At 40.5% G+C, this 25693-nt stretch overlaps 4 protein-coding genes across 4 annotated transcripts; 2 read left to right on the top strand and 2 right to left on the bottom strand.

The window, feature by feature from the left end:
* Positions 1-333: 333 nt before the first annotated feature.
* homezb (homeobox and leucine zipper encoding b) lies at positions 334-3819 on the bottom strand. Its single transcript, XM_061709487.1, has 2 exons — positions 3634-3819; positions 334-1881 (listed from the first exon to the last, which is right to left on the bottom strand). Exon 2 carries the CDS (start codon positions 1744-1746, stop codon positions 685-687), a length of 1062 nt encoding a protein of 353 aa, XP_061565471.1. The 5' UTR covers positions 1747-1881; positions 3634-3819; the 3' UTR covers positions 334-684.
* A 1017-nt stretch (positions 3820-4836) lies between these two features.
* On the top strand, positions 4837-6918 carry si:dkey-183c6.9 (tripartite motif-containing protein 16). The gene has a single exon (XM_061710012.1). It carries the CDS (start codon positions 5125-5127, stop codon positions 6619-6621), a length of 1497 nt encoding a protein of 498 aa, XP_061565996.1. The 5' UTR covers positions 4837-5124; the 3' UTR covers positions 6622-6918.
* Positions 6919-6940: 22 nt separating this feature from the next.
* Positions 6941-12808, bottom strand: gmpr2 (guanosine monophosphate reductase 2). The gene is made up of 10 exons (XM_061710013.1): positions 12742-12808; positions 12185-12326; positions 10580-10699; positions 10167-10250; positions 9725-9898; positions 9547-9628; positions 9305-9411; positions 8428-8470; positions 8183-8342; positions 6941-8095 (listed from the first exon to the last, which is right to left on the bottom strand). The coding sequence occupies exons 2-10, from the start codon at positions 12269-12271 to the stop codon at positions 7906-7908; spliced, it is 1047 nt and encodes a 348-aa protein (XP_061565997.1). The 5' UTR covers positions 12272-12326; positions 12742-12808; the 3' UTR covers positions 6941-7905.
* A 193-nt stretch (positions 12809-13001) lies between these two features.
* nedd8 (NEDD8 ubiquitin like modifier) lies at positions 13002-20410 on the top strand. Its single transcript, XM_061710175.1, has 4 exons — positions 13002-13005; positions 13394-13455; positions 13588-13670; positions 20254-20410. Exons 1-4 carry the CDS (start codon positions 13002-13004, stop codon positions 20345-20347), a joined length of 243 nt encoding a protein of 80 aa, XP_061566159.1. The 3' UTR covers positions 20348-20410.
* The last annotated feature ends 5283 nt before the right edge of the window (positions 20411-25693 follow it).

Below are 25693 nucleotides of genomic sequence, written 5' to 3'. Positions count from 1 at the left end.
TCCATCCTTGACTGAACTCTTAAGTATGTGACGACCAGAAATCTAAATTTTCAAAGAAAAAAAATTGATTAATATGAGTAGTGGTTGAGTAGTGGTGCAACTTGACGATATGATATAGTTTTTCTGTTGTTTTTGTGCAATACATTTAATTTTACTATGATGCTAGTTATTACAATTTGTAATGAATGGTTATAACAAACTAAACTGTTTCAGCAAACTGTATTCACTCCTATTTTGATCTGAAACCCTCCTCTACTTTTTATTATAGCTGTAGGAGACAAAAAAATCACATCTCATTTGATGTAATTAATCAGCAGCCGAATCATGTTTGAACAGGAATGAAAGGGGTTTATTTGCATGACAATTAAAAAACATTTTTACTGAGCAAACAGACTCATACTGTAAGTCTTTCAACAATAGACATGTAACAGGGGTAGTACTAATTTGACGAAAAAAAAATCTACAAGAACTTTCTCTAACGTGGCAAGTTTTTTTGTCCTTTTTTTCAAAGATTACATTAGAACAGGTCAGTTTTTTCCTTTGGAAATGTGCTAACAAATGGTCCAGTCTCATTTCCTTCAGTAACACAAGGTGAGAAATTCTGGTGTGATATCTAGAATTGACACACCTCCATACTTTGTTCCTCCCCATGGTCCAGTCGTCACAGCCATCGCTTGAACTTGGCTATAGCTGTGCCAGCTTGGTTAACCGCTGTCGATACTTGATGTTATCCAATGCCTGCCTGTGTTGCTTCTCATTCATCCAGCGAGGCTTTGATTTTTTGACCTGATAGCGCGTGTCACTATACCACTCCACTAATTTTTTGCGACAAAGCCCAGTCACCAGTGCCAGTTGCCTGTAGTAGTCATTGTCTGGGTACTGACACTTAATGAAACCCACTTTCATAATCGACAGCTGAGCATGCGTCTTTACTTTATTACTACTTATACAGGAAGGACAACATGCATCTGAACCGTTGTTCTTATTCTGTCTAGCAAAGGTACATTGATCTCCTGCAAGAAGGGGATTGTCGACCTCTGTGAATGGGTTACTGGCCACCTGTGGGACACTGGGAACATTGGTGTTCATGTAGGCAGGCAATTCCTGGATTAATTTCTGAAAAGTGTCCTCTAACTTGCATTTTTGCCCCTCGTTCTCAGAGTTATCACTCTTTACTTCTGGTTTTGTTTCCCCCTCAATGACTTCCACATTATATGGCCTCATCCTCTTCCTTTCTCTCTCATCTATCCCTGTTATCATGTTCTGCTTTTTTTCAGGGCTGACTTTGTCTTCTTTCACTGTTCTATTTATCTCTGTCTGAAGTGGTTGCTCTTGCACTGTTTTTCTCTTTAGCTGCTCATTGTCTCTGATATTTTTCTCCTTTTGTTTCTTTTTCTTTCCTTGTTTGTGCTCTTTCTTTCCCTTCGTGCTTTTTAACTCCTCATTTCCTTCAGTATCTCCTTCACTGGATTTTAACTTGCTACAGACCTCAGTGATGTCTTTATAGTCCCAGCTGATACCATAGCGGAGCCTCTGTGCCATGAACCACACCTTGACCTGGTCTGGATGCAGGGAGCAGCGTTGTGCCAGTGCAGCGGTCTGTTCGTTTGTAAGATATGGAAATCTGTCGAAGGCTTTGTCCAGCTCTGCTGCTTCATTTGGATGAAGCTCAATCTGCTGCGAGGGCACCCATATAAGCTTCTTGTTCTCAGAGACCAAGGGGAGACACACTGAGCTGATGTTCATGTTGACAGTCACAGGGTCAAATCTAATGTCTGATGACATTTTAGTTCCATCAACATCACTTAGCATCTCTTCTCGGGGTCTTGGATGTCCTCCATCAGCAATCTGTTTCATCTTACTTATTTGTTGGAATGGCTTCTGCAAATAGAAAGATTTTGAATTTCGATTTCTCACGTGAAACAGTCACATCGTAGTTTAGTATTGCATTTTCCAACCTACCCCTGTACAATTTAACATTTTCACAGAAAAATATCTAGATTTTTTTAGACCTTGATGAGGATGCATGTAGGAATACAAACTTGTCAATCAGTATGATCATTTTTTGGCGTTAATGCAAACTTATTTGTATAAACTGGGAGCAATGTTAAATTATGCCTACATGTCAATAGAGCAGGCAAATAATTTACATCAGGTGAGTGTGGATGTTGATGGTATTGGCATATTCTGTATATATATAGATACAGGTATGACTGATATCAGCTATAAAACAACCATCATTGTGGATAAATTGTCAGCTTCCTTTGAGCTAAAATGTAAACACTACTACTACTTTGGTGGCACTTTGTTGAGGACATGCATCAAGAGTCACAGGCCGGGATTTGAACCTGGACTGCCTGTACAAGGGTAATAGCCTCTGTATACAGTGCACCTGCAAAACTGAGGTTTCTGCTGCCCAAAGCAGCAAATGCAGTAAAGTATAAACATAATTTTCCAATATAATGTCACCTTTGACATTACAGCTACAAAGGCACAGGTAAAGAGCAGTTCGTGTAATTCTGCTGTTACACTACAGCTACAGTTTGGCTGTTCGTCTATTTCATATGAACTAAAATCAAACCAAATAACGCTAGATGAGCGCGCAAACTAGTCATATTTCGGGTAGGCCTGTGTTGAAAAAAATTGATTTTCCGATTCTAAATCAGTTCTCATACTAATTCCTAAAAATCGATTCTTACGTCTAAAGATCGATTTTTTTTTTTCATCATTTTTGCCAGGTGAACTTTATTCCCAGTAGTCGGACACAGAGTTTGTCATGGCATTTCTGAAAAATGCCAGGTGCTTCATGGCAATATGTGTGCGTGGTGACAGAATAAATTAGATAAGCTAAAATGATTTGTTTACTGCATGAACTGTTGCAATTTCTTTCTTTTTTGCACTTTAAATGGCTATTGAAAGGCCTGTTTGAGTTATTTATTTCTTAGTTATTTCACAATAATTATTGTGAAATTATTATTGCACTAGTTATTTTACAGTCATATAATTCAGGCAACAGCTCAAAAAACATTTTAAATAACACTAAGCCAAATCAATATCGAATCGGATCGAATCGGATCGAATCGAATCATGATAATCGATTCTGAATATTAAGAATCGGAATCGATTCTTGACATTTGAATCGATACCCAGCCTTAATTTTGGGATAATGTAATTTGTCAGTTTGTTAGTTTCCATATAACCTGGTTAGTTAGTTTCCACATAAACATATAACTAACTGGTTAGTTAGTTTCCATATAACCATATTATAATAACTGGTTAGTTAGTTTCCATATAACCTGGTTAGTTAGTTTCCATATAACCTGGTTAGTTAGTTTCCTCAACTCAACTTTATTTATAAAGCGCTTTAAAACAACCACAGCTGAAACAAAGTGCTGTACCTTTGCAGCACACCAATAGAATTTCCATATAACTTGGTTAGTTAGTTTCCATATAACCATATAACTAACTGGTTAGTTAGTTTCCATATAACCGGCTGCTTGTGTTAGCATTGGCGCTAGCGTTTGTACGCGGTTAACGTTAGCGTTCGAGAAAAAAAAAAAATTCTTCTTCTTCTTAAACATTTAATAAAATCCACGAAACTTTCCCTGTAAGAGAAAGAGATATTGAATTTACCTCGCTTGAGTTATGGTTTGGAGTTTCAGCCTTCTGCTGTCATCAACACCGCGCCTGGATCAACAGGTGTTCTGCCAAATTATCCTACCCGGCGAGATGTCCTGCTGTGCAGAACACCGGTCCTCCGTTCACCCTCTGATCCAAACATGGCTCAACAGACCCGACTGAGATTTATGTTCTTTATCTTTGTAATAGATTCGTTTTATCTTTTGGTCTTCCAGGTATTCCTCAATTAACTTGTTTTTGATCAGTTAACTTCCTTATTTTATTATTTGTTATCTTACTTTTTGAATAAAAACGTTTTTTGTATCACACTTCTCACATCTGAATTATGGTTCCGCGTTAAATCGACGCAGAATCTACGCCGTGGCCTACGGCGGCGACGCGCAATTACGTCGTAGGCTCTGCGTTGGTGTAACGCGGAACCATAAATCAGGCTTAATTCACAACATGGGTGAAAAATGACTCATCCATTTTCTGTTATTTCATGTATGGCTGAGTGTTGCTTTGCTTTGCCTTAGAAATACATGTATTTTATCATCCACTATCCCATGTATGCAGTACATAACAGGTTTTTATTCAGCACTAGTCATCATATTTATGTTTCTTTTCTTACTCTGTGAACAATCACAACTTTTGTATTCCTATATCAACCTCGCATTCATTAAACATTCAAGCTGGACTCTTTTACTCACGGCTGGCTTTCCTCTCTTATTGGGGCCAATTGATAACATTAGATATATGATTTAAACACAGACATTGAAAATACTGCAAATTATTTAAGAAACAGATAATATATCTGCTTAAATTCATTTATTTAACTTTGTTTCACGTACATTTGTGCCAACCCCCAAAAGGTTATATTTAATTAAGTATTTACACACTATATTTTGCCATATGTTGAAAGCAAAAGACTAAAAACAGTCTGATTTATTGTTCCTTTTTTTGGGTGAAAGGTATAGTAGCCCATTTAAAACATGCTAAAACAACAATAAAAAGAAAAATTGGAAAAACTGTGTCTGTATGTAACATTAAATAAATAAATTAAACTTTCACATCTCTTCCAGTCATCCACATGGTTTTGCAAGAGTGTGCTGGAGATGCTGTATGTCAGTTGTTTAAATATATAGAAATGATTAACAGCCAAAGCAATAAACTATCTGACTCCACCCTAAACTCATGTAGATGACTGCATCAGGAAGACTCTGAACAAACATCGGGGACCAGGAAACAACTAACAAAACTGCTGAACCTGTAAACTGGCAGCAAACAAGTTTTTCAAGAAATTGAAACTGTTCTGCATTCGAGGGTGGAAGACATCAGAGAGGGAGGAAGAACGGGAAAACAACTAACAAAACCACACAATCTGGATTTTATGCTGCTTTCTTAAAAAACTTCACCCTAAAGAAAGACAAGGAGGACATTAAGGACTTTATTTGACATTGCATAAGATTCAGCCTGATCAAACCAGGACTTCCTGCTTTTAAAAACATGTCGGACAACATAGAAAAGGATTCACAAAGTATTCTCTGCGACATGTGCATAGGCGAGGACAGGAAACCTGCACGGAAGACCTGCATGAAGTGTGAGATCTCCATGTGTGTCCAGCACCTGCAGGCCCACCTGACCACACCTGTGTTACTGCAGACTCATCCTCTGGCTGAACCCATGGCTTTAGATGCCAGCACTAAATGCCCTCAACATGGTAAACTTCTGGAATACTTCTGCTTGGACGACATGACCTGTGTGTGTGTTTCCTGCGCCATTGAAGACCAGCACCGCCTGCACAACATGAAGACCTTCACCACGGCCCACAAAGAGCTCATGGACAAACTCCAAACTGAGCAACTGAACTTACGGCAGAAAACGGATGATAACAATTTGAGTTTGGAAAAGTGGGAGAAGAATGAAAGAGAGAAGGTGAGTCACTGCAGCGTGCGTCTCATTGAAGCTGTGACTAACCTGCGTGACGTTTCTCTGAGCAGTGTCCAGAGTTCAGTCTCTGCTCGCATGGTGTCCCTCAAAACCAGCAGGAGCAGCATGCAGGCAGCTCAGAAAGAGACGGACACCTTCAGATTTCTGCAGATGTATTCTCAGGTGCATCAGGATGTGGAGAAGGCCAAATCTGTAGATCTGAGGAAAGGGCTGGAGCCTGGGAGTGATCGTGACAAACTGGTACAAGAGATAAGAAAGCATGGGCAAGAGATTGTCAAACAGGGGTCAAATTTCATGGAATCATTATTGATTCTGGTTGACCCTGAGAACCACAAGGATCTCAGCGCCTCTGCTCCAGACCTGATCTTTGAGCCACAGATTTCTGGTCCCAACATGTTACTATCTAAAGACAAGAGGAAGGTCTTTCATCACAACAGGGAGGGAAAATGCAGTGCCACTCTTCAGATTGGTAGCACCCAGTCAGCTCCCAACTTTCAGAGGTGGACAGTCAGTCTCACCAAAGAGTCTGACTGGATGGTTGGGTTATGTGATAAACAGTCTGTAAATAACTTGATGAATGGACCTCTCTATGCACTGCGCTATGAAGACAACCACCTCAGCTGTCTTACAACAGATTATGAAGATTGCTCTGGTGCATCATCCAGTTCAAGAGGTCTGACAGAGCTGAAAGGTGGCATGACACAAACAGGAAAACAAGTCAAGGTTTCTGCTGCATTACTCACAAATCAGGGAAAGGACATCCCACGGCCTGAAAAAGTGGAGGTCCTCTGGAACTTTGCCGCCTCCAAGTTGTCTTTCTTCAGCAGAACAGGACAGTACCAGAGAGAAGAAATCATCACAGCTGGGGTGAGCCTGAACAACTGGGATCTTGTCCCATTTGTTCGGTTGGGGAAGGAAAACGGTCAGATTAGCTTTAACCAGCAAGGTTGGTGCTCATGTGGGATGACTCCCTCCTCCAACCGGACAAATTGTCCCAACTGTGGAAAAAGATATGGAGTCTTTATCACAGAGCTGGTTTGTGAGCTTTGCTAAGTGGTGATAGTCGTGATGAAAAATATATTAAACATTTGTTGTTTACATGATTAACTAAATAGATCTTCATCTCAATATTAATCATTGTGTTTTTAATTTCTTTAAATTTAGCAACATTATTCTTTAACTTGAACTGTTATATCTCTGTCAGTTTAAGATGTTTATCTGCTTGTGTTGGTATTAAAATGTCCTTGCTTGTTCATCATACATCATTGTAACACCAAGATTTAATGGCAACAGGAGAATGAATACATTTAACAGAAACAATAAAAAAATGATTGAATCAACAATAAAACTAAAACAATCTTTCAAATGTGGAATGTTTTATTGATGTATTGTGAAATTATTGTATTTCTTGATTTGGCAATATAAAGAAACTTATTTTTAATACAGTCTAGATGTGTAACACAGGCAACAGAACAGCTTGAAATAGTACTTAAACTAAGTGTGTAAAACCAAATAACTTTAAGTGCTAATGGTGAAAACTTAATAGTTAATACTAAAGAACAAAATCCTTACCTTAAAGACTATAAGGAATGATAAATTCACTTGAATAACTGCGTCAGCTAAAACTAAAACCCACGTAATTTGGCATCAGTCAGGAGCAGCTAGAACCAAATAATTGGAAATATATTCATATTGACTAACACCTTGGCACTAATACATCTGGTGTTTTTAAATTGAACTTGCATTCAACATACAAAAGTATGTCAATACATTGAGAAAAATGTTTTAATTTAAAAATTTAAAGCATTCAATTGCCAAATAGGGGTTATGAAATGATACATTTTCTAAAAATAGGTACATTTTGTAATTTACAACCATATTTGCATATATATTTAGATTTATAAACGATTTAAGACATTTGCGATAACTTTATAAGTGGGGACAAAGGCTTACAGGAAGGTTTGTTGTAAAAACTTTCATATAAAGACTCATAAATTTGAATAAATAAGAAGAACCATGAAGGAACTTCCCTGGAATGATGAGAGCAGACACACAAAGAGCTGACGGCTCAGATCTCTAGATTACATCTCGGAGACAGATCAAACCCTAGAACATGTGTCTTTTCTCATAAATCTAAAACAACTAAGACTGTATGTGCCAAAGAATGGTATTGATGGTAAAAACTTGCTTTAAAACAAGACTTAAAAGGACAGTATTCCTGAGCTACGATACCAATCAGCTCATTTGTGTTTACAAGTGATCTATTAAAAACAGCATGGGGAAGTTAGGCAGGCAGTGTTGGAGATTTTCAGCTCAAGGCAGGACTGAGGCGGATGTTCAGCTGTCGCTGCCAAAGACAGTGTTGAGCTGCTGGGTGACTCTGATGAAGGTCGTCCTGCGGCTCAGCTCCTTCAGCTTGGCTGCACCAACGTAGGTGCAAGTGGAGCGGACCCCTCCCAGGATGTCTCGTATCGTCTCGCCCACCGGACCTTTGTAGAGAACCTCTACAGTCTTCCCCTCTGATGCTCTGTATGCAGCAACACACAATGTAAGCATTTCTCCTCACAGAACATTAACAAATAGACATTTTTCATATCAAAACAACTGAGCAGACCTGTACTCGGCCACACCGCCCGCATGTTTTTTCATCGCCGTGTCGGAGCTCATTCCGTAAAACAGCTTGTATTTCTTGCCGTTCTTCTCGATGGTCTCCCCTCCGCTCTCTGAGTGGCCGGCCAGCATCCCGCCAAGCATCACAAAGTCCGCTCCAGCCCCTAAAAGCCGCAAAGACAGAGTCACTCAAACAGAGACGAGGCTGTTTTAAATAAAATTACTCATTTTGAAAAGACTAAAACTTACCAAAAGCCTTTGAGACATCTCCTGGGCAGGTACATCCACCATCCTTTACGACAGAGTCGAGAGTGAAAAAGATAAAAGAAAACATTATATTGGAAAACATTTTTTTTAACATGCTTATTAAAGCTGCTTGAACACAGCCGGGAATGAAAATTCTCTCAATTCATACGTCTTTAACTTATAACACTAGACTTTTCAACACAAATTAACACATAATTGCAGACAATAATACAGCTTACAATCCATTGAGATAGACAATAATAATAATGATAGATAAAGAAAATATAAATAAAAAAATATATGAATGAGTAATACTTGTTGTTGTGTACTTTTAAAGGTTCAAACATATTTTCTATCCAGGTTGAGTTTGAAGAGATTCATCAAGCCCCCTGTCTAGTCTGAATGGTGCTGAAGCTGCCAGTTGGCACACTTCAGACTGGAAACAGTAGTCAACTGATGAGTTTTAAAAACTGTAACATTAACTTCTCTCTTTTTTTAAAAAAAAAGGAAAAAATCAAACAAGCAAAAATACAAAAGCGGTACTTAGAAAGGGAGGTCAGTAGGAATTTTCTGTTTTGGTCCGGTACATTTGTGTATCCATCCGTCAGAGGAACATCACAAAGCAATATCAAAAAGAGCATGGAAGAAGAATGGAAATCAGAATTGGCAAAGAAAATTAAAATCAGTGCGTCTCTAGACCAAACCAAGAGGTTGATTCATCTTTAAAACCCCTTGATGCCTGATGTTGCATATTTGATGCATTGACACCTTTCTGAGGCCTCTGCATCACCTCCAGAATCAAAATAATTATTAAAAAATTTAACGTAATGATTCTAAATTAATTTCGTTAAATTTATTTACAGTATTGTAGAAGACTCACAGAGATGATGTGGCCGCCCAGACCATGGGCTGCATCTGCGCATTCGATTACGGCGCTGAGCTGGGGGTAGCCAACCCCTGTCTTCTTGCGGGTAGTACACACAGAGCCTGAAGATAGTGACATAGAGAGTTGAGAGATGACAGTGAGCGATAAAGATGCTGTCAAACAGGAAAGAGCAACTGCTAGCTTCATAATGATGTGAAGTGCACAGCGTCTAAAGGGAGTCAAAGAAGTCTATTTACCTGGTCCAATCCCAACTTTGATGATGTCAGCGCCAGCGAGGATCAGCTCTTCCACCATTTCTCCTGTCACCACGTTTCCTGCCTTGAGTGAAGAAGACAAGGACAAACACTGAACACAGGGTTTACTCTTTTCTACCGCTTCATTCTCACAGGATGTGGTTTAGAGGCGTTTACGGACCATTATAGTGTGCGAGGGGAACTTTAGCCTGACATCTCTCACAAAGTGCACAAAGTGTTCAGAGTAGCCATTTGCTACATCAACACAGATGTACTTCAGCTGCGGTACAGCCGCCAAGATGGCTGAGATCCTGTCAAAGTCACCGTCTCCAGTCCCAGTGCTCACAGCTAAACTCTGGGGGGGAAAAGGGACAGAATTAATACAAATTCTACCGTTAATTAAAGGTTGGGTATGTCTGTTGATGTTTGAGACAAAGATATCAACTAATCACTGAGAGCTAGCTCCTCCCGTCAGGGCACCCAGAGAATAACGCTAAAGACTGTGTATTTACAGTGTATTCCCTAAATATGACAAAAAGTATTCTGGGTTTGAAATCACACTAAATTGCTAAGCTTCATCTTATCAAAATGAGAAATCACATAATGGTGAACACTTTACGTACCTCAAGACATGCAGGATGCTTTGCTCCAAACTCCAACCAGTCATCCACGGAGTAATGTTTGTGGATTGTCGTAAAGAGAGTGAACTACAGGAAAAACAAAGAAACAGCATACTCTTTATGAAAAGATATATTTCAACAAGGCCAACAGAATTCAGTTATGTTGATATTTGCAGAGTCTGCAGTAAATGATCATCTTTCTCGTGTTATTTATGTCACAATCTAAGTGTTTGCTTGGATTATGTTTTTGGTGTTATCCTGTTCTGTACCTTAGCTAGCTTTACATCTTGTCTTATTTGGAAAGTATTTCTTTCCTCATTCACTCCTAATGGCTTTAGCTTCTACAACTTGACATCTCAGTAATATCTGTGCTTCAGGACAACAAAAAAGCACATCATTTGCAAGTAGCAGCCTACCTGGTGCAGAGCTAAGGCCATCTCAAAGGTCCCCACCGTGTCCATGTTGGCAGCAACGATGGGAATCCCTTTATAGCTGCCCTTGGAGTTCCTGAAAGTAAAGCTTCTCATCAGGTCCACCTGAAACAGATGCGGTGAACAAGACCTCAGTGCATTTACTGTGATTGTTTTCCATTGATGGATGAATGAACTGCATTATTATCACTTGATAACATAATTTGATAACTCGCCTTAATTATCTGAGAAAAAAACTAATCCAATCACTCACAAAAACCAGCAATTCAAGTACATAATTGAAGACAGTGATAGCATATTTTATGTGGTGATATATAAAATTACAAATTTCATATCTAATATTAATTCAGGTGTGAGAATACTGTGTTCAAGGCTGAACACAGAAGAGTATAATAATGACTAAGGAAGTCAAGCTGTTTTTGAGACTGCTGATTATTGATCTGATGACTCTAGTCTAGACCATGCTCCAGAGGGTAAAAGTTTACACAGCCTGTAGACTACGTAAGACCTGTTTCAAACCAGAGAGGCCTCCCAAATTGTTCCCCAGTTATGCAGACTAGTCATATTTCTTTCCACCACAGGTCCATAAAGAATTTTTGATTCTTTAAAGTTAAACATTTTTGTAAAATCTGGTTCAAAGTTGGGTTATCCTCTGACTATCTGTTGAAGCTTTGATTAATCTTTAACAGTTTGCAGTGCTTGAATTCTCTACTAAACGGGGAACAGGCAGAGCCGGATTAACGCAAAGGCAAACTAGCCCGATTGACAGGGGAGGGGCCCAGACAGAGGGACAAAAAAAAAATTTTAGTATATATACATATATATACACATACATACGCATACACATACATACATATACACATACAAACCCAGTGATTTTTTTTTTTGGGGGGGGGGGGGCGTGGGTGGCATCCACTGCCAATCCAGGAAGCAGGAACACACGGAGGCACACGTACTGCAAATTTTATTGGTCTTTGTAGATTTGACTTCTTATTTAACTATTCAATTTAATCAACACATTTAATTAAGATTTTCTGCAAAATGCAATAGCTTAAAACATTTATCTTATTTTACTCTGTTTACATAGCAATGCTGACACCTATTGGTGCTTTACTGGTACTAATACCTTAACAATGACACTCGCAATCGATAAGATAAGGATAATTTAATAGCATTTAATAGAGCGGTGTAATAACGTATAAATAATAAAAATCAAAAAATAGTCTGATAGACTGTTTAATATACAACACATGACTTATTTTGGAATACAAAGAACCAACTTGACTATGACTATGCTATGTAAAATGTGAATTAACTTTTATTAGTAACTTTGGTAAGTTTAAGATTTCAATTCATAAATAACATCGATGGAGGGGGGCCCAAAAATCACAGTCTGCCTAGTGTAGTCCATTTATTTAATCCGGCTCTGGGAACAGGCACAAATACTTCCTTTGTTCTCTCCGAATAACTCTCTAATGACCATGCAGATGTGTTTTCACTTCCAACATAAGAAAAAGCATTGGAGTAGAAACTTTTGCATGGAGGCCAGACAGGTTTAATGTGGAAAGAATCCACTGATGGATTGCCCACCTCACTGCGGGACTTGAGTGTGCTCCGCTTTGGCCGGAGCAGCACATCCTTGAAGTCCAGCTTCACGTCATTCTCGATGCGAGGCATTTTGGAAACGAGTGGGACTTTAAAAAAGTGAAGCAGGCGAAGCTGGAATGTGATTCTGTGAAAGAGACAGGAGTCAGAAGTCAACATGACTGCAATGGTTTATTATTCTTGTGCCTCCCCCTCTCTTCTTTTCTTCTTCTTCTTCCTCTATTCACTTTATTAGAGCTATGTAACCACGTTAAATGAGGTAGGTTTCAGGAAGAGATATGTAATAAAGACAGAAAAAGTTGCAAAACAGATTTCAACGTATAGTCAACGTTGTAGTCACTGCAATGTAGTATTAGGTTTATATCTAGCTAGTTAGTGTGTCCACATGTCTAACCGCACAGAACAGATTTCAAGGTTACACTACTTCATTTTGTAATTCTCGATTTACTTTATTCGTACTGAAAATAGTCAATTTGATCACGGATTAATAATTACAAAACTAATGAGTTATTAAAACACCTTTATCAAGACAGAGTATTTACCGTTAGGGAAATGTATTTGATGTGTGTCGTACAGCCTCCTCTTCTTCGTTTTCTACTGTCCGGCGCGGGACGTTTTAAGGGGGCGGACACCAACCGGAGCAGGATTTGTAGTTTTTGAAGGGCGTTGGCGTGAGACTGACAGGCAGGAAAAAACTACAAACGTTACCACGTCGCTTAACGTAACGCGCTCATGTCGTAAAAAGTTGTTTGAGGAAATCAGGTAACAATATGTATTACTGTTGATTTTACCGAGGCAATATATGCGTTAGTGGTCGAACAGTTTTTGCGTGAATTATGCGTTTATTTCAAGGCCAAATGCAGTAAAAACAACGCAAAAGTAAAGTGAAGCGGAACATTAGTGGTCGCAGAGAAGGAGGCTGTAGGAGTAGATGCAGAACACAGGAAATGCCCATTTCATATCTAGAATGGGAGGAACATAAGTTAAGTTAAATATCTCCTGAAACATTATTTAAACTTTCCCGAAAAACTTTAGTTTAAGGTAACGCACATTGATATCTCACGTCACTGAATTCTGTATAACCAAAGCGACAAATATGTTGATTAAAGTGAAGGTAAAGCACATCAAAACCAACCATTAGTCACTTAATGATGAGGATAGTTGTTGCAGACTCACCTTATCAATAACTAAAAGTATCTTTATCACAGACTATTACTGGAAAGGAAATAGAGATTGACATAGAGCCAACAGATAAGGTAGGATTGTTTTACATCTACAACTGTGCAGAACAGTGCAGATGAATCCCTAGTTATTCATTGTCTATTTTAGCACTGAGCATTGTTGTTATCATGTTATTATTGTTTTTAATTGTGACTATTCAAATCTAGGTGGAGCGAATTAAAGAAAGAGTGGAGGAGAAAGAGGGGATCCCTCCTCAGCAACAGAGGTTGATCTACAGTGGAAAACAGATGTGAGATTGATATGTACTTTATGTACTGGGGGCATTTAGTTGAGAGATATTTATTCAAAAACAAATATAAATGCATTGTAGTTTATTTTGAGTATATTACACATACTATAGTCCATCTCGGTGCAGTGCTCAATAGTTCACACAATCTGTAACAATCACCCAAATCAGTAAGCGTTTATTTAAAATAAAACTTTTGAATACATTTGCTATTTCTTTGTCAATGTCCTAAAATTGTAGATGTAGAAGAGCAGTATTTCTGTTTAAATTGGCTCTTTTGTTTCAATCTTTTGGAGATCTTTCTTCACTGAAACTATGATTTTTGAAACATTTTGAAGTGCTGTTTTGTATGCTGTTCTGCTTAATGGATTTCTGCCAGTAGTAAGGTCATCTTATGGGATATTTGGCAAATCTGGGAACTAAATCGTTACCAAGAAATCTCTTCACCAATGTGTTTCTAAAGGTGTCTAATAACATGTCCTAAAAAGTTGAAATTCAACTCCTGGGGGAAACTTTGTAAAAAACTGCACAAAGTTGGGGTACCAATAACCAATTTTCGAAAATTTGAAAATGCTTAATTTGGCCTTAAATAACTTGCGAGGGATCAAACTAGGGGTTTTTCAATATTCTGAGTTCATTGCAAGTATTTATTTTTCACTACAACCATTCCTTAGTGGAAAAACGGCAACACCCACTTTCCCAGGTCATCGTTCATCCCGCCAATGCCCCCCACTCACACATAGCATATGTAAAAAAAGAAAAAAAGATAATAGTTTATTCTTTATTGTTTGACATGATGAATAGGCCAAGTCAGTGTTTAGTGATGGTTGCTGTAGTTGTTTTTGCATTCAACGTGAGGACGTTTTGAGTTAACATTAGGACCAAACATGCTGGAGCCATTTGCATCCCTTTTCTTTATTGATCATGGATGGACATAATATACTGCTTTTACCTGGATGCTGGAGATCTTTGCAGCTGCAGGCCATCATCAGTATGCCAAAGGTGCACAGCTGTACTGTCAACTGATGAAGGAACTGGAAACTTTGCCTGGTTACAAAGAGACCATTGAACGTTTACACTGGGACACTCTGAGCCGAGGACGACACGTGGGAAGTGGACACGGGGACTGGAAGCAGAGTGCGCGCATGGGACAGAGGGGGGCGTGGGCGGGACTTAAAGAGCATATTGCAGGTTGGAGACCCCTGTGAATCAATGTGTAGGAAAATAATGTAGGAACTGAATTTTCATTGAAATACGCATAAATATATACTACAGTGACCTCCGGAGTTGTTTTTGTGAGAGTATTTTACTTCTGCATCTGAAAAAGCTGAACCGGAAGAGACGTAGCACCAGGGAGTGCGGTGAATTTCAACAATAGGAAAAATAATGGATCTTAATGTTAGTTGTGACACTGAAGAGGTTGTGAATGTGTATTCACACCAATATGACGGGCCATATTTTTCAAAAATCTTCACTTTGCCAAGAGTTTTTTTAAACATTCGTTTATTTGCGTTTTCATGTGGATGACAGGTCCAAACGTAGGAAAATATCTACGTGTGTACGGGGTCTGCACAGTCAGATGGGGCAGCTGTGGAGACGTCTCCCTCCTGCTGCTACGTCATATGACGCAGTGTTCGAAAAAAAAAAAGCGTTTGTAGGAGCTTTGCTAAAATCAGCCACTTTTTCCTCTGAATACCTGCTCTTATGTCTTGTAAAACATATGAAATCCTACATTAACTTCTCGCATAGTCATTTTCACATAAGGTCAGGTATCATTTTTGAAAAAACCTTAACCTGCAATATGCTCTTTAAAATGAAGGCATCTGATTGGTTCTTTCCCCCCTGCCAAGCCTCTGGTCCTCTGACCAATCCGTGCCATTCGCAAAAAACAGATTGGTCAGAGTTTTTACAGGATTAAAGCTGTCAGAGAGGTCGGATTTTTTCTTTCCTTTTTCTGAACACATTATTCACTGCCCTCCAATGGTTTGAGGAGAACAACCCATTTGACCACGGACGCGACAAAGAGATGCTTGTATCTTTCTCTACAGGATTCACAAGCACAGCAGATGACCCAGTCAATGCTGAGAGAGCAGCTGAAGTAGGGAAAGAGATGCAGAAGAAGCTGGATGGACAGTCAGCGACATCAACAATGGAGGTGAAGTCAAAGGTGCAAGCCCTCTCTTCTCTGAGAAATATCCCTAAGAAGATAAACCTTGACTCACTGAAGTTGTTTAACCGACTAATCATTTTTGCCCAACGGGATATGACGGTTGAGACAAGCTTGAAGTATGAGCTGACTCCTGTCCCATTGTCCCTTTTCAGCAACAGAGATCATAAAATGAACAAGGCAAACAAAGCAGGCTTTTCCAAGTCTAGCCTGAAGGAGTTGACTGATCTGATATGCAGCGTCCGCAGTTATGCGGTCGATGTACCCGACCTTCGTGGTAGGAGCTGAGTCGAAAGGCGAAGCTCTCGATTTACCGGTCAATCTACGCACCTACCCTCACCTATGGTCATGAACTTTGGGTAGTGACCGAAAGGACGAGATTGCGGATACAAGCGGGCGAGATGAGTTTCCTCCGCAGGGTGGCTGGACGCTCCCTTAGAGATGAGTTTCCTCCCTTAGAGATGAGTTTCCTCCCTTAGAGATGAGTTTCCTCCGCAGGGTGGCTGGACGCTCCCTAAGAGATAGGGTGAGGAGTTCGGTCACCCGGGATGAGCTCGGAGTCGAGCCGCTGCTCCTTCACATTGAGAGGAGTCAGCTGAGGTGGCTTGGACATCTGTATCGGATCCTCCTGGATCCTCCCTAGGGAGGTGTTCCAGGCATGTACCTCCTCCCTAGGGAGATGTTCCAGGCATGTCCCTCCTCCCTAGGGAGGTGTTCCAGGCATGTCCCTCCTCCCTAGGGAGGTGTTCCAGGCATGTCCCTCCGGGAGGAGACCCCGGGGAAGACCCAGGACACGCTGGAGAGACTATTTCTCTCGGCTGGCCTGGGAACGCCTCGGACTCCCCCCGGAAGAGATGGAGGAAGACATGGAGGAAAAGCTGGAGGAAGAGCTGGAGGAAGAGCTGGAGGAAGAGCTGGAGGAAGAGCTGGAGGAAGAGCTGGAGGAAGAGCTTGAGGAAGAGCTGGAGGAAGAGCTGGAGGAAGAGATGGAGGAAGAGATGGAGGAAGTGTCTGGGGTGAAGGAAGTCTGGGCATCTCTGTTGAGACTGCTGCCCCCGCGACCTGGGAACGGATAAGCGGCGAACGATGGATGGATGGATGGATAGCTATGATTACTTTAAAAGTGATGGCATTGATGAGGAATACTCAGACATTGACTCATAAAGCATTCCACAAGGGGGATCACTGTTTGCTCTGACTAATGTGAAATGAATTGTAATAAATGCAATCTTATGTAAATGCAAAAAATGGTGTGGCCGTTTTTCCACTAAGGAATGGTTGTAGTGAAAAACAAATGCTATAAATGAACTCAGAATCATAAAAAACCCCTAGTTTGACCCCTCACAAGTTAATTAAGGCCAAATTAAGCATTTTCGATTTTTCAAAAATCAGTTATTGGTACCCCAACTTTGTGCAATTTTTTACGAGGTTTCCCCCAGGAGTTGAATTTCAACTTTTTAGGACATGTTATTAGACACCTTTAGAAACACATTGGTGAAGAGATTTCTTGGTAACGATTTAGTTCCCAGATTTTCAGACGCTTCCCTTACTACAGTAGTTCAGACACACTTTAAACTCTGCAATAATGCCGATGCTGATTAGACCTTCCAGAAACCAGCCAATGACAAGAATGAGACAAGTTGAAAAGGAGAGGTCAAGGAGAAAGAGCAAGGAGAAAGATATTTGGGGTGCGTCCCAATACTCCCCCTCGCCCTCCTTTTCTTCCCTAACCCTAACTTTTGCGCGTTCCCGTGAAGGTAGTGGTGTCCCAATTCCTCTTTTCACCAAGGGGGAGGGGGCATAACGAGGGCTAGGGGCTGAGAATAGCCCCTTCAAATCGAGGGATTTCAGATGCTGACTTGGCGAGCGAGGGGGTATGAAGATTTCCCAGAATGCTTTTCGTCGTCATTTGCGGACTGAATCAAAAAAAAAAACATGGAGGACATTTCAGGTTTTTTTGGGAGTAAAATCAATATTTTGAGTTAGTTTCTGCATAAAAATGCATTTTGATTACATTTCTCGGCGCAAACCGATATTTTACTTTCATAATATTCACTCAGTGAATGTACATCATCCCTTTTTTGTCCGTTGTTCGCTAAGATCGCGCCGGAATATGGTTACGTAAGCTACGTAAGCTACGCCGTAGGTTACGTAAGCTACGCCGTAGGCTGCGTCTAGCTCGCCGACCGAGGAAAACATGCTTTACAGACTTGCAAGCAAGCATTTTTTCATTTTTTTGAGTCAAATGGCGAACCGCAAAGAGCAGGAGGATATTGAACCCACAAATGTAAGTATAATGTCCCATGGAATTAAAAAAATCACAGTGCTTTTGTATGTTTTAACAGTTTGAACAGTACATAGAAATACCACATTGTTTATTGTTTATTTTTAATACCAAAGAGTGAAATTACCGGAGTCAAATTACTTGTTGGACAATGTTCGAACCTGGCCAATAAAGCTGATTCTGATTCTAAGTTAACGTAAGATAATATGTGGCTGTTGATGACGAGTCGGGTAGATAACATTGACGTGTCCTGTTAACTACTCGTTAACTCTCATATTTTCTACAAATTTGTTGTATATTTCACATTACTATAAGGCAGCAACGTTATTTTGGGGGGGGGTTACGAAGTAATAACGTTGCTTGCTGCCTGTTATCATAGTTCAAACTTTTTTTTTTTGTTGTTTGTTTGTTTTTTTTACGAGGACGTTTGTGCATCACATTTCATTCCAGAGACTCCGGATCAGGTCCGACACCTAATAAGCTTTAGGACTAACAACGAGGAGAATTTCAATAAGAAGAAATATGCTGCTAAACCACTGTGGGAGTGAGTGATCCAGCTATCTGCTTGCAGAATATCTGTGATGGGGTCCTTAACCATGGAATAACTACTATTCATCACTGTTTTCTGTTACAGGAAACTCATCAAACTCATTTTCAGAACATAATCGACCCTCCATCCTCACCGGTGTCCTCTCTGACAAATTCAGAGGAAAGCACAGAGGTAATTTTTATTTATACAGTGATAATGAACCTGGTATGATGTTGTGGGTGTGTATGATAGTCCAGTCATGTGTGTAATCAACATGTGTATCCATCTTTTTTTTTATCTTAGAACACTTTGGAAGACGCCAGCACATCGGCCTCAAGCTCTGCCTCACCAGCTGGAAGAGGAAGCTGGAAGCTTCAGGCATCAGGTCCACTTTCCCCCCGATCCCCCCAAAAAAAGAAACTCTCCATGCAGGACTTCCTTCAAGCTGAGGCAGCCAAAGAAGACAGAAGATGTCAAAAGAATGAAGAACACATGGACAGGTTTCTGAACCTTTTAGAGAAAATGGTGGACCAGACACCTCATCAGCAGTAGCAGCACATACACTGCAATTTTTTTTTTGTACATATTTCTGTCCAAATTTTTTTATATGGAACAGCACCTTTCTTTGTTCTGCGTGCAATGTTTACTTTTTTCTTTTTAAAAATGTTATTTGAATATAGCAAATAAAGCCTTTTTTACTGCGGATTCTCTCACTATCCTTATTTTACTATTGATCTTGTTGTACAGTTTATAATTTGAGACATTACCTTACTTTGAGAAACCCCAGAAGAGAAAACTGTTGTGAAACAAGTTTTATTAGACAATTTAAAAGTATTTCCAAGTGAGTAAAACCACATAAGTACAAAACTATATGAAGAACATATGGACAGGTTCCTAAACCTTTTAGAGAAAATGGTGGACAGGACACCTCATCAGCAGTAGCAGCACATACACTGCAAACTTTTTTTTTTTGTAAATATTTCTGTGCACATTTTTTTATATGGAATATAAGTGCCATATTAACAGAGCTACAGCTGAAATTAAAACAGCTTTAGGCTCTCAGCTTCCTGATCAGGGTAGGGATGGAAACGAGGGGTAGGGGGAGAATTGGGACAGGCACCTGGGCCAAGTGCCCTAGATTTCAAGTGCCCTAAAATCTCCCCCTTCTTTTTTAGGGCTTAGGGAAGAAAAGAAGTGCGAGTGGAGAAAAGAAGGGCGAGTGAAGGAGAATTGGGATTGGCCCTTGGACTGAATTTTGTTGCCCTATAACAGCACTACAAGCTTGTCAGTGCAGGAACATCCAGACTCTAGTGTCTCTCCTCATGAATTTTGGATGATGTGGGCTAACAAAACATTTGAAATAAAGAAGTGGGCTAGTCATGCAATTAGTAGTTGTTAGTATCAGCTATCAATAGATGTACAGTCCTGCACATGTTTTTGTGAAGGCTAGAGTCTGTTTTGTTGTTGAGAATGGTTATTAACAGTGGCACAAAGAAATTAGAAGGTCCTGCTGAAATTGTTAGCTTCAATGATAAGTCAACTTTTTAAATTAAGGGATTTCTTGGGCTCACATCTTCTACTGTGCTCGGCTTTCATCTATTTCCAGTAATGATGAAAAGACAGCAGCTGATCTTAAGATCCAGGGAGGCTGCGTTCTGCATCTGGTTCTTGCTCTGAGAGGAGGAGACGTGCTTTTCTGAATCGATGCCTTCATAAAGCAGAGAAGACATGCAGTCACCTGCTGCAGAATCGTCTGGTGACATTGAAGAGCCACTGGTTGAAATCATACCTCTGAAAGCTCCCTTTCTTTAACCGTTCAGTGTTAAACTGTTAAACAAACCTGCTTGTTAAAGTTATACAAAATGTATCCAAAGCTTTAGCTTAAGAGGTGGCTGCTGGGGAAAACAAATGTTCAATGGTCTCTGTAGGATGATTCAACTGATGTTCCACGGTTAGATTTATGAAGGGGTAACAGGATGTTTGAAATAAAAGTTCAATATTCTCAGAACTAGTTAGATTCAGCTTTGGGTGAGACAGAGAAAATATTGTCCATTAAATAAAAAGTCCTATTGTCCTTTCAGCATGATGTCACAGTCATCAGGCAGTTGGTTCATCACAAATGTTGGACACAGCTCGCAGCTTCTTGGAGCTTCTAAGGCTCACATTGGGTGTTTTGTTTGGACAAAAATGTTTAACCAGGAACTTTGGTTATTTTTTTCCTTTTTTTAATTTAACAAACAAGATACCAGGGTAGCTGTTTCCAGACTTTTGTCCTTTAGCTATTTTGCTACATTTAGTAGTCACACACCAAGCGGTGAAAATGTTCTTGCTTTATTCTGAATGTAACAGCCCTTGGAATGACGATGCGTGAGATCGACTGATGCATAAGGTCTTTTATTTGTTTCCTCTCAGATGATCCTTATGGCACCGTGAAACTGTTTGTTTTTACAAAAAACACACATATACAAAACAGACATCAAGATACCATTTACACAACGAATTCATAAATCTTTACATTATTAAAACATTCCATGCATACCTCGCTGCGCTCTCCAAGGAATGCAACTAAATCCATGAATGAATTGCACGCTCCGGTGATTGTTTACAAACAGCCCATGAATGAAACACACACTCCTGCGATTGTCCACAAACAGCCTTCCTAAAACAAACAATAATGCGGCGGCACAAATGTCCGCTTTGTTACACAACAACAGCATTCAAACTCCAAAGAAAAAGAAACAAAATGTTGCCAAACCCCCACAAACAAAGAAATAATCTTACCCGGCCAGAGCGATGCGGCACCCAGCCGCAGCTGTCTTAATGAGTGTGTAAACTACAGCTCACCTGTGCAGGAAACACTTAAACTCTCGGTGCGCACCTTCCGGGCCAGTTTACGTTTATAGAAAAAATAAATCCCATAACACAAACAAAACAAACAAAACAACAAAAAGAAAGCTTTACAACAATCCAGAACAAATTTGCCCCTTTGAATTTACCTTTTTAATTTGTTCTCTTTTTTCCACTTTACCTTTTGGATATTCACACACAACTCACATTATGGCCTTTTACACTCCCACCAATCATTCATAATAGACACCACATTTATGAATGATTCTAAATCTTATAAAAAGGACCCTACAACCTTTGAATGGTGCAAATAGGCTTTGGGTTACATCATATATAGGGCTATGCATTTCGAACACTAAGGTGCATATGTGCTTTTATAGCATTACTGACTTTCGAGAAGCAGCACCATCTTTTGAACTGGTCTTCCCACAACTGCAGGCTTCACTTTAGAATGGGGTTTTCCTGAGTCCTTCCATCCGACTTGCAACTTCACTCTTCGCACTAAGCTGTCATTGTCCACAGTTGTTTCCACTATCCGACCTTCCATTCCTCCCACCGTGGACGCAAGTCTTCCGGCAGAGGATCGTCCCACTCAACCCTTCTGCGACATAGCTCCTGCAGAATGCGCTTTCCACTCAGGACAAACGGAGCTACAAACCCCAGTGGGTCATACAGAGAAGCTATAACAGACAGAATGCCACGGCGTGTATCGGGTTTGTTTTTCAAGTTTATGTTGAAGCTGAAGCAGTCACTTTCAATCAGCCACTGAACGCCCAGCGCATGTTCCACTGAAGCTGGATTTGAACTTAAGTCAAGGCGTTCTACGTTTGCTGCTCTTTCAGATGGCTGCACACATGAAAGAACTTCTTGCACATTTGTGTTGAACTTATGAAGTCTCAGGCCTCCTCTCTTACACAGCTCCTGTGCTTCCACAATCAAATCTGAGGCCTCTTTGACACTGGGGACACTCACGAGCCCATCATCAACATAAAAACTGTTCTGAATGAATGATGCTGCAGTTGGATAGTCTGACTCATGTTGCTGTGCCAGATATTTAAGGCCGAAGTTGGCGCACCCTGGAGAAGAAGCGGCGCCAAAGAGGTGAACTGCCATCTGGTACTCTCTGGGCTCGGAGTCAAGGTTTCCATGCTGCCACCATAGAAACCTTAGGTAAGTGCGATGCTCAGGTGTCACAAAGAACTGATGGAACATCTTTTCAATATCACAGATGACAGCTACTGCTTCCCTTCTAAAGCGGCAAAGAACTCCTACCAATGAATTGATGAGGTCAGGGCCCGTCAGCAAGGTGTCATTCAGGGAGATGCCGCAGAATTTAGCCGAACAATCAAAAACAACCTTCAACTTGGGATGGTACACACCATGATGTGGTATGTACCAAACAATCTTTCCAGGGGGTGCTTCAGGGGCGGGCTCAGCATCACCTTTAGTGATCACCTCCTCCATAAAAGCTCGGTAATGATCAAAGAACTGTTGATTGGCCTTGAGCCTTTTCTTCAGGTGTTGCAAGCGAATGGTTGCCAGCCTTTTATTGTTAGGCAATGAGGGTTGACTGCAGTCTTTAAAAGGAAGAGGCATCTCTAGGTGACTATCCTTTCTCAAACGAATGCTTTCGCTGAGAAGTTGTATGAAGCGCACATCCTCTTGAGAAACATATTTACCCTCAGAGTTTCTCTCGCTGAAGTCTGACTCGAGAACTTTCAAGACATCCGAGGCTGATGGGACTGACAGCTCTCTCACAACAATTCTGTGTACGTATCTTTGGCTTCCCTGTCTGTCAAGATGAGGATTTGCGGCCCCTATTATGCTCCATCCCAGCTCAGTTTTTTGTGCAAACGGCTCATTATCACCGCCCCTGATGACTTCCAGTGGGGCTAAAGCTGCAAGACAGTCATACCCGATTAATAGCCCAACATCACAATCTTGCAGTGCAGGCAACTTATTGACAAGATGTTTAAGATGTGGCCACTGCAAAGCTGTAGTCCTGGTTGGAATGCAGGACATGTCAACAGGGATAAAGTCACGTGTGTATGCTTGCTGTAACTGTAAATGATTTCCATAATGAAAACTTCTGACACGCAAACCACACACACTTTGACTAGGTATTACAGTATCAAGGGCCGTCATTGTACTAAGTTTCAACTGCAAAGGTCGAGTCACAATGTCCAGCTCTCTAACAAGACTTTCCAAAACGAAGGTTGTATCGCTCTGTGTGTCAAGAAGAGCATATGTGAGAATTTCTTTAGAAGGTTCTTTATCAGATGACAGAAAAACTGGAACGATACTGGAAGTAGCAGAAGCTTGACGAACTAGTGCATGAGACAAAGCTCTGTGGACCTCCCGACTTGTTTCTCCCTCTGTAGGAACGGGGAATCCATTTGCCACACTCTCAAACTGCCTTTCTCTTTCTTCGTGCAGACAGGTGGGGTGGCGACGGCCACACTCCCCACAGATATGTTTGGTTCTACAGTCCTTAGTCATATGCCCTTTGCGTAGACAACTAAAGCACAGACGATGTTGATTTATAAATGCCTTTTTATCTCCCATTGACTTGGAAGCAAAGACTGGGCACTTGGCTATGCCATGAAGCTCCTTCTTACAGATAAGGCATGGTGGCTTTGGCCTCTGAACAGAAGGACTTTCTGACGTATGATCTTTTGCTTTGGTATTAAGAGCCTTTGCTCTCCTAGGGAATTTGTCGTCATGTGATCTGGAACCAAACAAACAAGAATAAGCAATGGGATTACAGGCAACACGAGACTCCTTCTGCACAAACCCAGTAAAGCGTTCAAAGGTGGGATATTCTCCAGATGCATCAAGTTCCTCCACAGCAATTCTGCTCCATTTGCGTACGATCCAATCTGGTAACTTTTTCAAGAGCTTATGATTTTCTTCACTATCATTTAAAATAGACAGACCTTTAACGTGGGGCATAGCCTCTGCACAGCTTTTTAGGAAGTCAGCAAAATCCCTGAGTGCAAAAGAGTCATCTGGACCAATTTTAGGCCACTTCATAAGCTTGTCCCGAAAGGCTTTCTGCACAACAAATGGATTCCCATACCTGTCCTTTAAAACAGACCAGGCCCCCTCATAAGCATCTTCAGAGCTCCTGTAGAAGAATCCATCTACAGCCTTGCGTGCTTCTCCTGTTAGGTAGCTTTTCAGATACAACATTTTTTCACTAACAGGGATTGGTCGTCTATCAATTAGCGTTGTGAATGACACCTTGAAATCTACAAACTTTAATGGATCGCCAGCAAACATAGTTGGTTCGGGAACAGGCAGACGATTCAAGGCAAGAGAACTTACAATTGCTTCAGCTAGATTGGCCGTTGAACTCTGTGAGGACTCTTGCACTTGGGATGATGTCACTGCTGTGCTGCATTGTTTATTTAACTTCACAGCTGGAGTTGTTTTGACAATAGGGACTGGGATGTTACAATCACCACCTGCATTGCCTTCAATCTGATTGTATGTCCGGACACGAGCTACAGCCACATTAACATCCATTTGTGCCTGCAGCATTTTTAGCTTTGTTTTCTCCTCTTCTAATTTCATGTCAACTTCAACTTGCCTTTGCTTCATTTGCACCATCATCTGTGACTCGTGCAGTTTCCAATCATTTTCAAGCTTGGTGAGTTTAGTTTGTTGAGCTTGTATCTCCTGCATAGACTTTACTTCTTCTAACTTGGCCGCAAGATCCGCTTCTGCATCTGCTCGCTTACTTGAGGCTTTGGAGATGACTGACAAATTGTCCAGGCCTTCAGAAAAGACACTTTCAGTGCTTGTGTCGCCGAAAACTGAAACATATTCATCACGGTTTAAAGTCAGTCGCACTCTTTCCTTTTCCAATTCAGCTTTAAAAGCCCTTTTATCCGGATCCGCTTCTAGTCGTTTGCTTACAAGATCACATATTTCTGTTGTGAGTGTATTACAAGCATCCATTTTCTGCACAATGTTGTCGGTATTTAGAGAATTGCGTTGAAGCGGCTCATAATTTTGATTTACATGATCATATCCACCTTGTATGTGTTTGTTTATTTTCTCCAAATCTTCTGTTCGACAAAATTTCTTGAGTCTTGATCTAGATTCTCTGGCTATCACCTTCCAGGATTCATAAGCCTTAAGAAAAGTCTTTAGGTGCTTTTTAGCTGCTTCATCTCTCATTTGCTTCCCTTTCT

This window comes from Cololabis saira, chromosome 20 (genome assembly GCF_033807715.1).
Source record: "Cololabis saira isolate AMF1-May2022 chromosome 20, fColSai1.1, whole genome shotgun sequence".
In the NCBI taxonomy this organism is placed as follows: domain Eukaryota; kingdom Metazoa; phylum Chordata; class Actinopteri; order Beloniformes; family Belonidae; genus Cololabis; species Cololabis saira.
The sequence above is the reverse complement of the archived record's forward strand: the minus strand, read 5'-3'. Positions and strand labels throughout refer to the sequence as shown.

Excerpts from the sequence above, each read along its gene's own strand:
- gmpr2 (XM_061710013.1), bottom strand. The coding sequence starts at position 12,271 with ATGCCTCGCATCGAGAATGACGTGAAGCTGGACTTCAAGGATGTGCTG. Across the intron at positions 9,629-9,724 it reads TCCCCTCGCACACTATAATG|GCAGGAAACGTGGTGACAGG; the intron begins GTCCGTAAACGC and ends TCTTCACTCAAG. Across the intron at positions 8,096-8,182 it reads GGCGGTGTGGCCGAGTACAG|AGCATCAGAGGGGAAGACTG; the intron begins GTCTGCTCAGTT and ends TGCTGCATACAG.
- si:dkey-183c6.9 (XM_061710012.1), top strand. The coding sequence starts at position 5,125 with ATGTCGGACAACATAGAAAAGGATTCACAAAGTATTCTCTGCGACATG.
- homezb (XM_061709487.1), bottom strand. The coding sequence starts at position 1,746 with ATGAACATCAGCTCAGTGTGTCTCCCCTTGGTCTCTGAGAACAAGAAG.
- nedd8 (XM_061710175.1), top strand. Across the intron at positions 13,456-13,587 it reads ACATAGAGCCAACAGATAAG|GTGGAGCGAATTAAAGAAAG; the intron begins GTAGGATTGTTT and ends ATTCAAATCTAG. Across the intron at positions 13,671-20,253 it reads ATCTACAGTGGAAAACAGAT|TAATGATGAAAAGACAGCAG; the intron begins GTGAGATTGATA and ends ATCTATTTCCAG.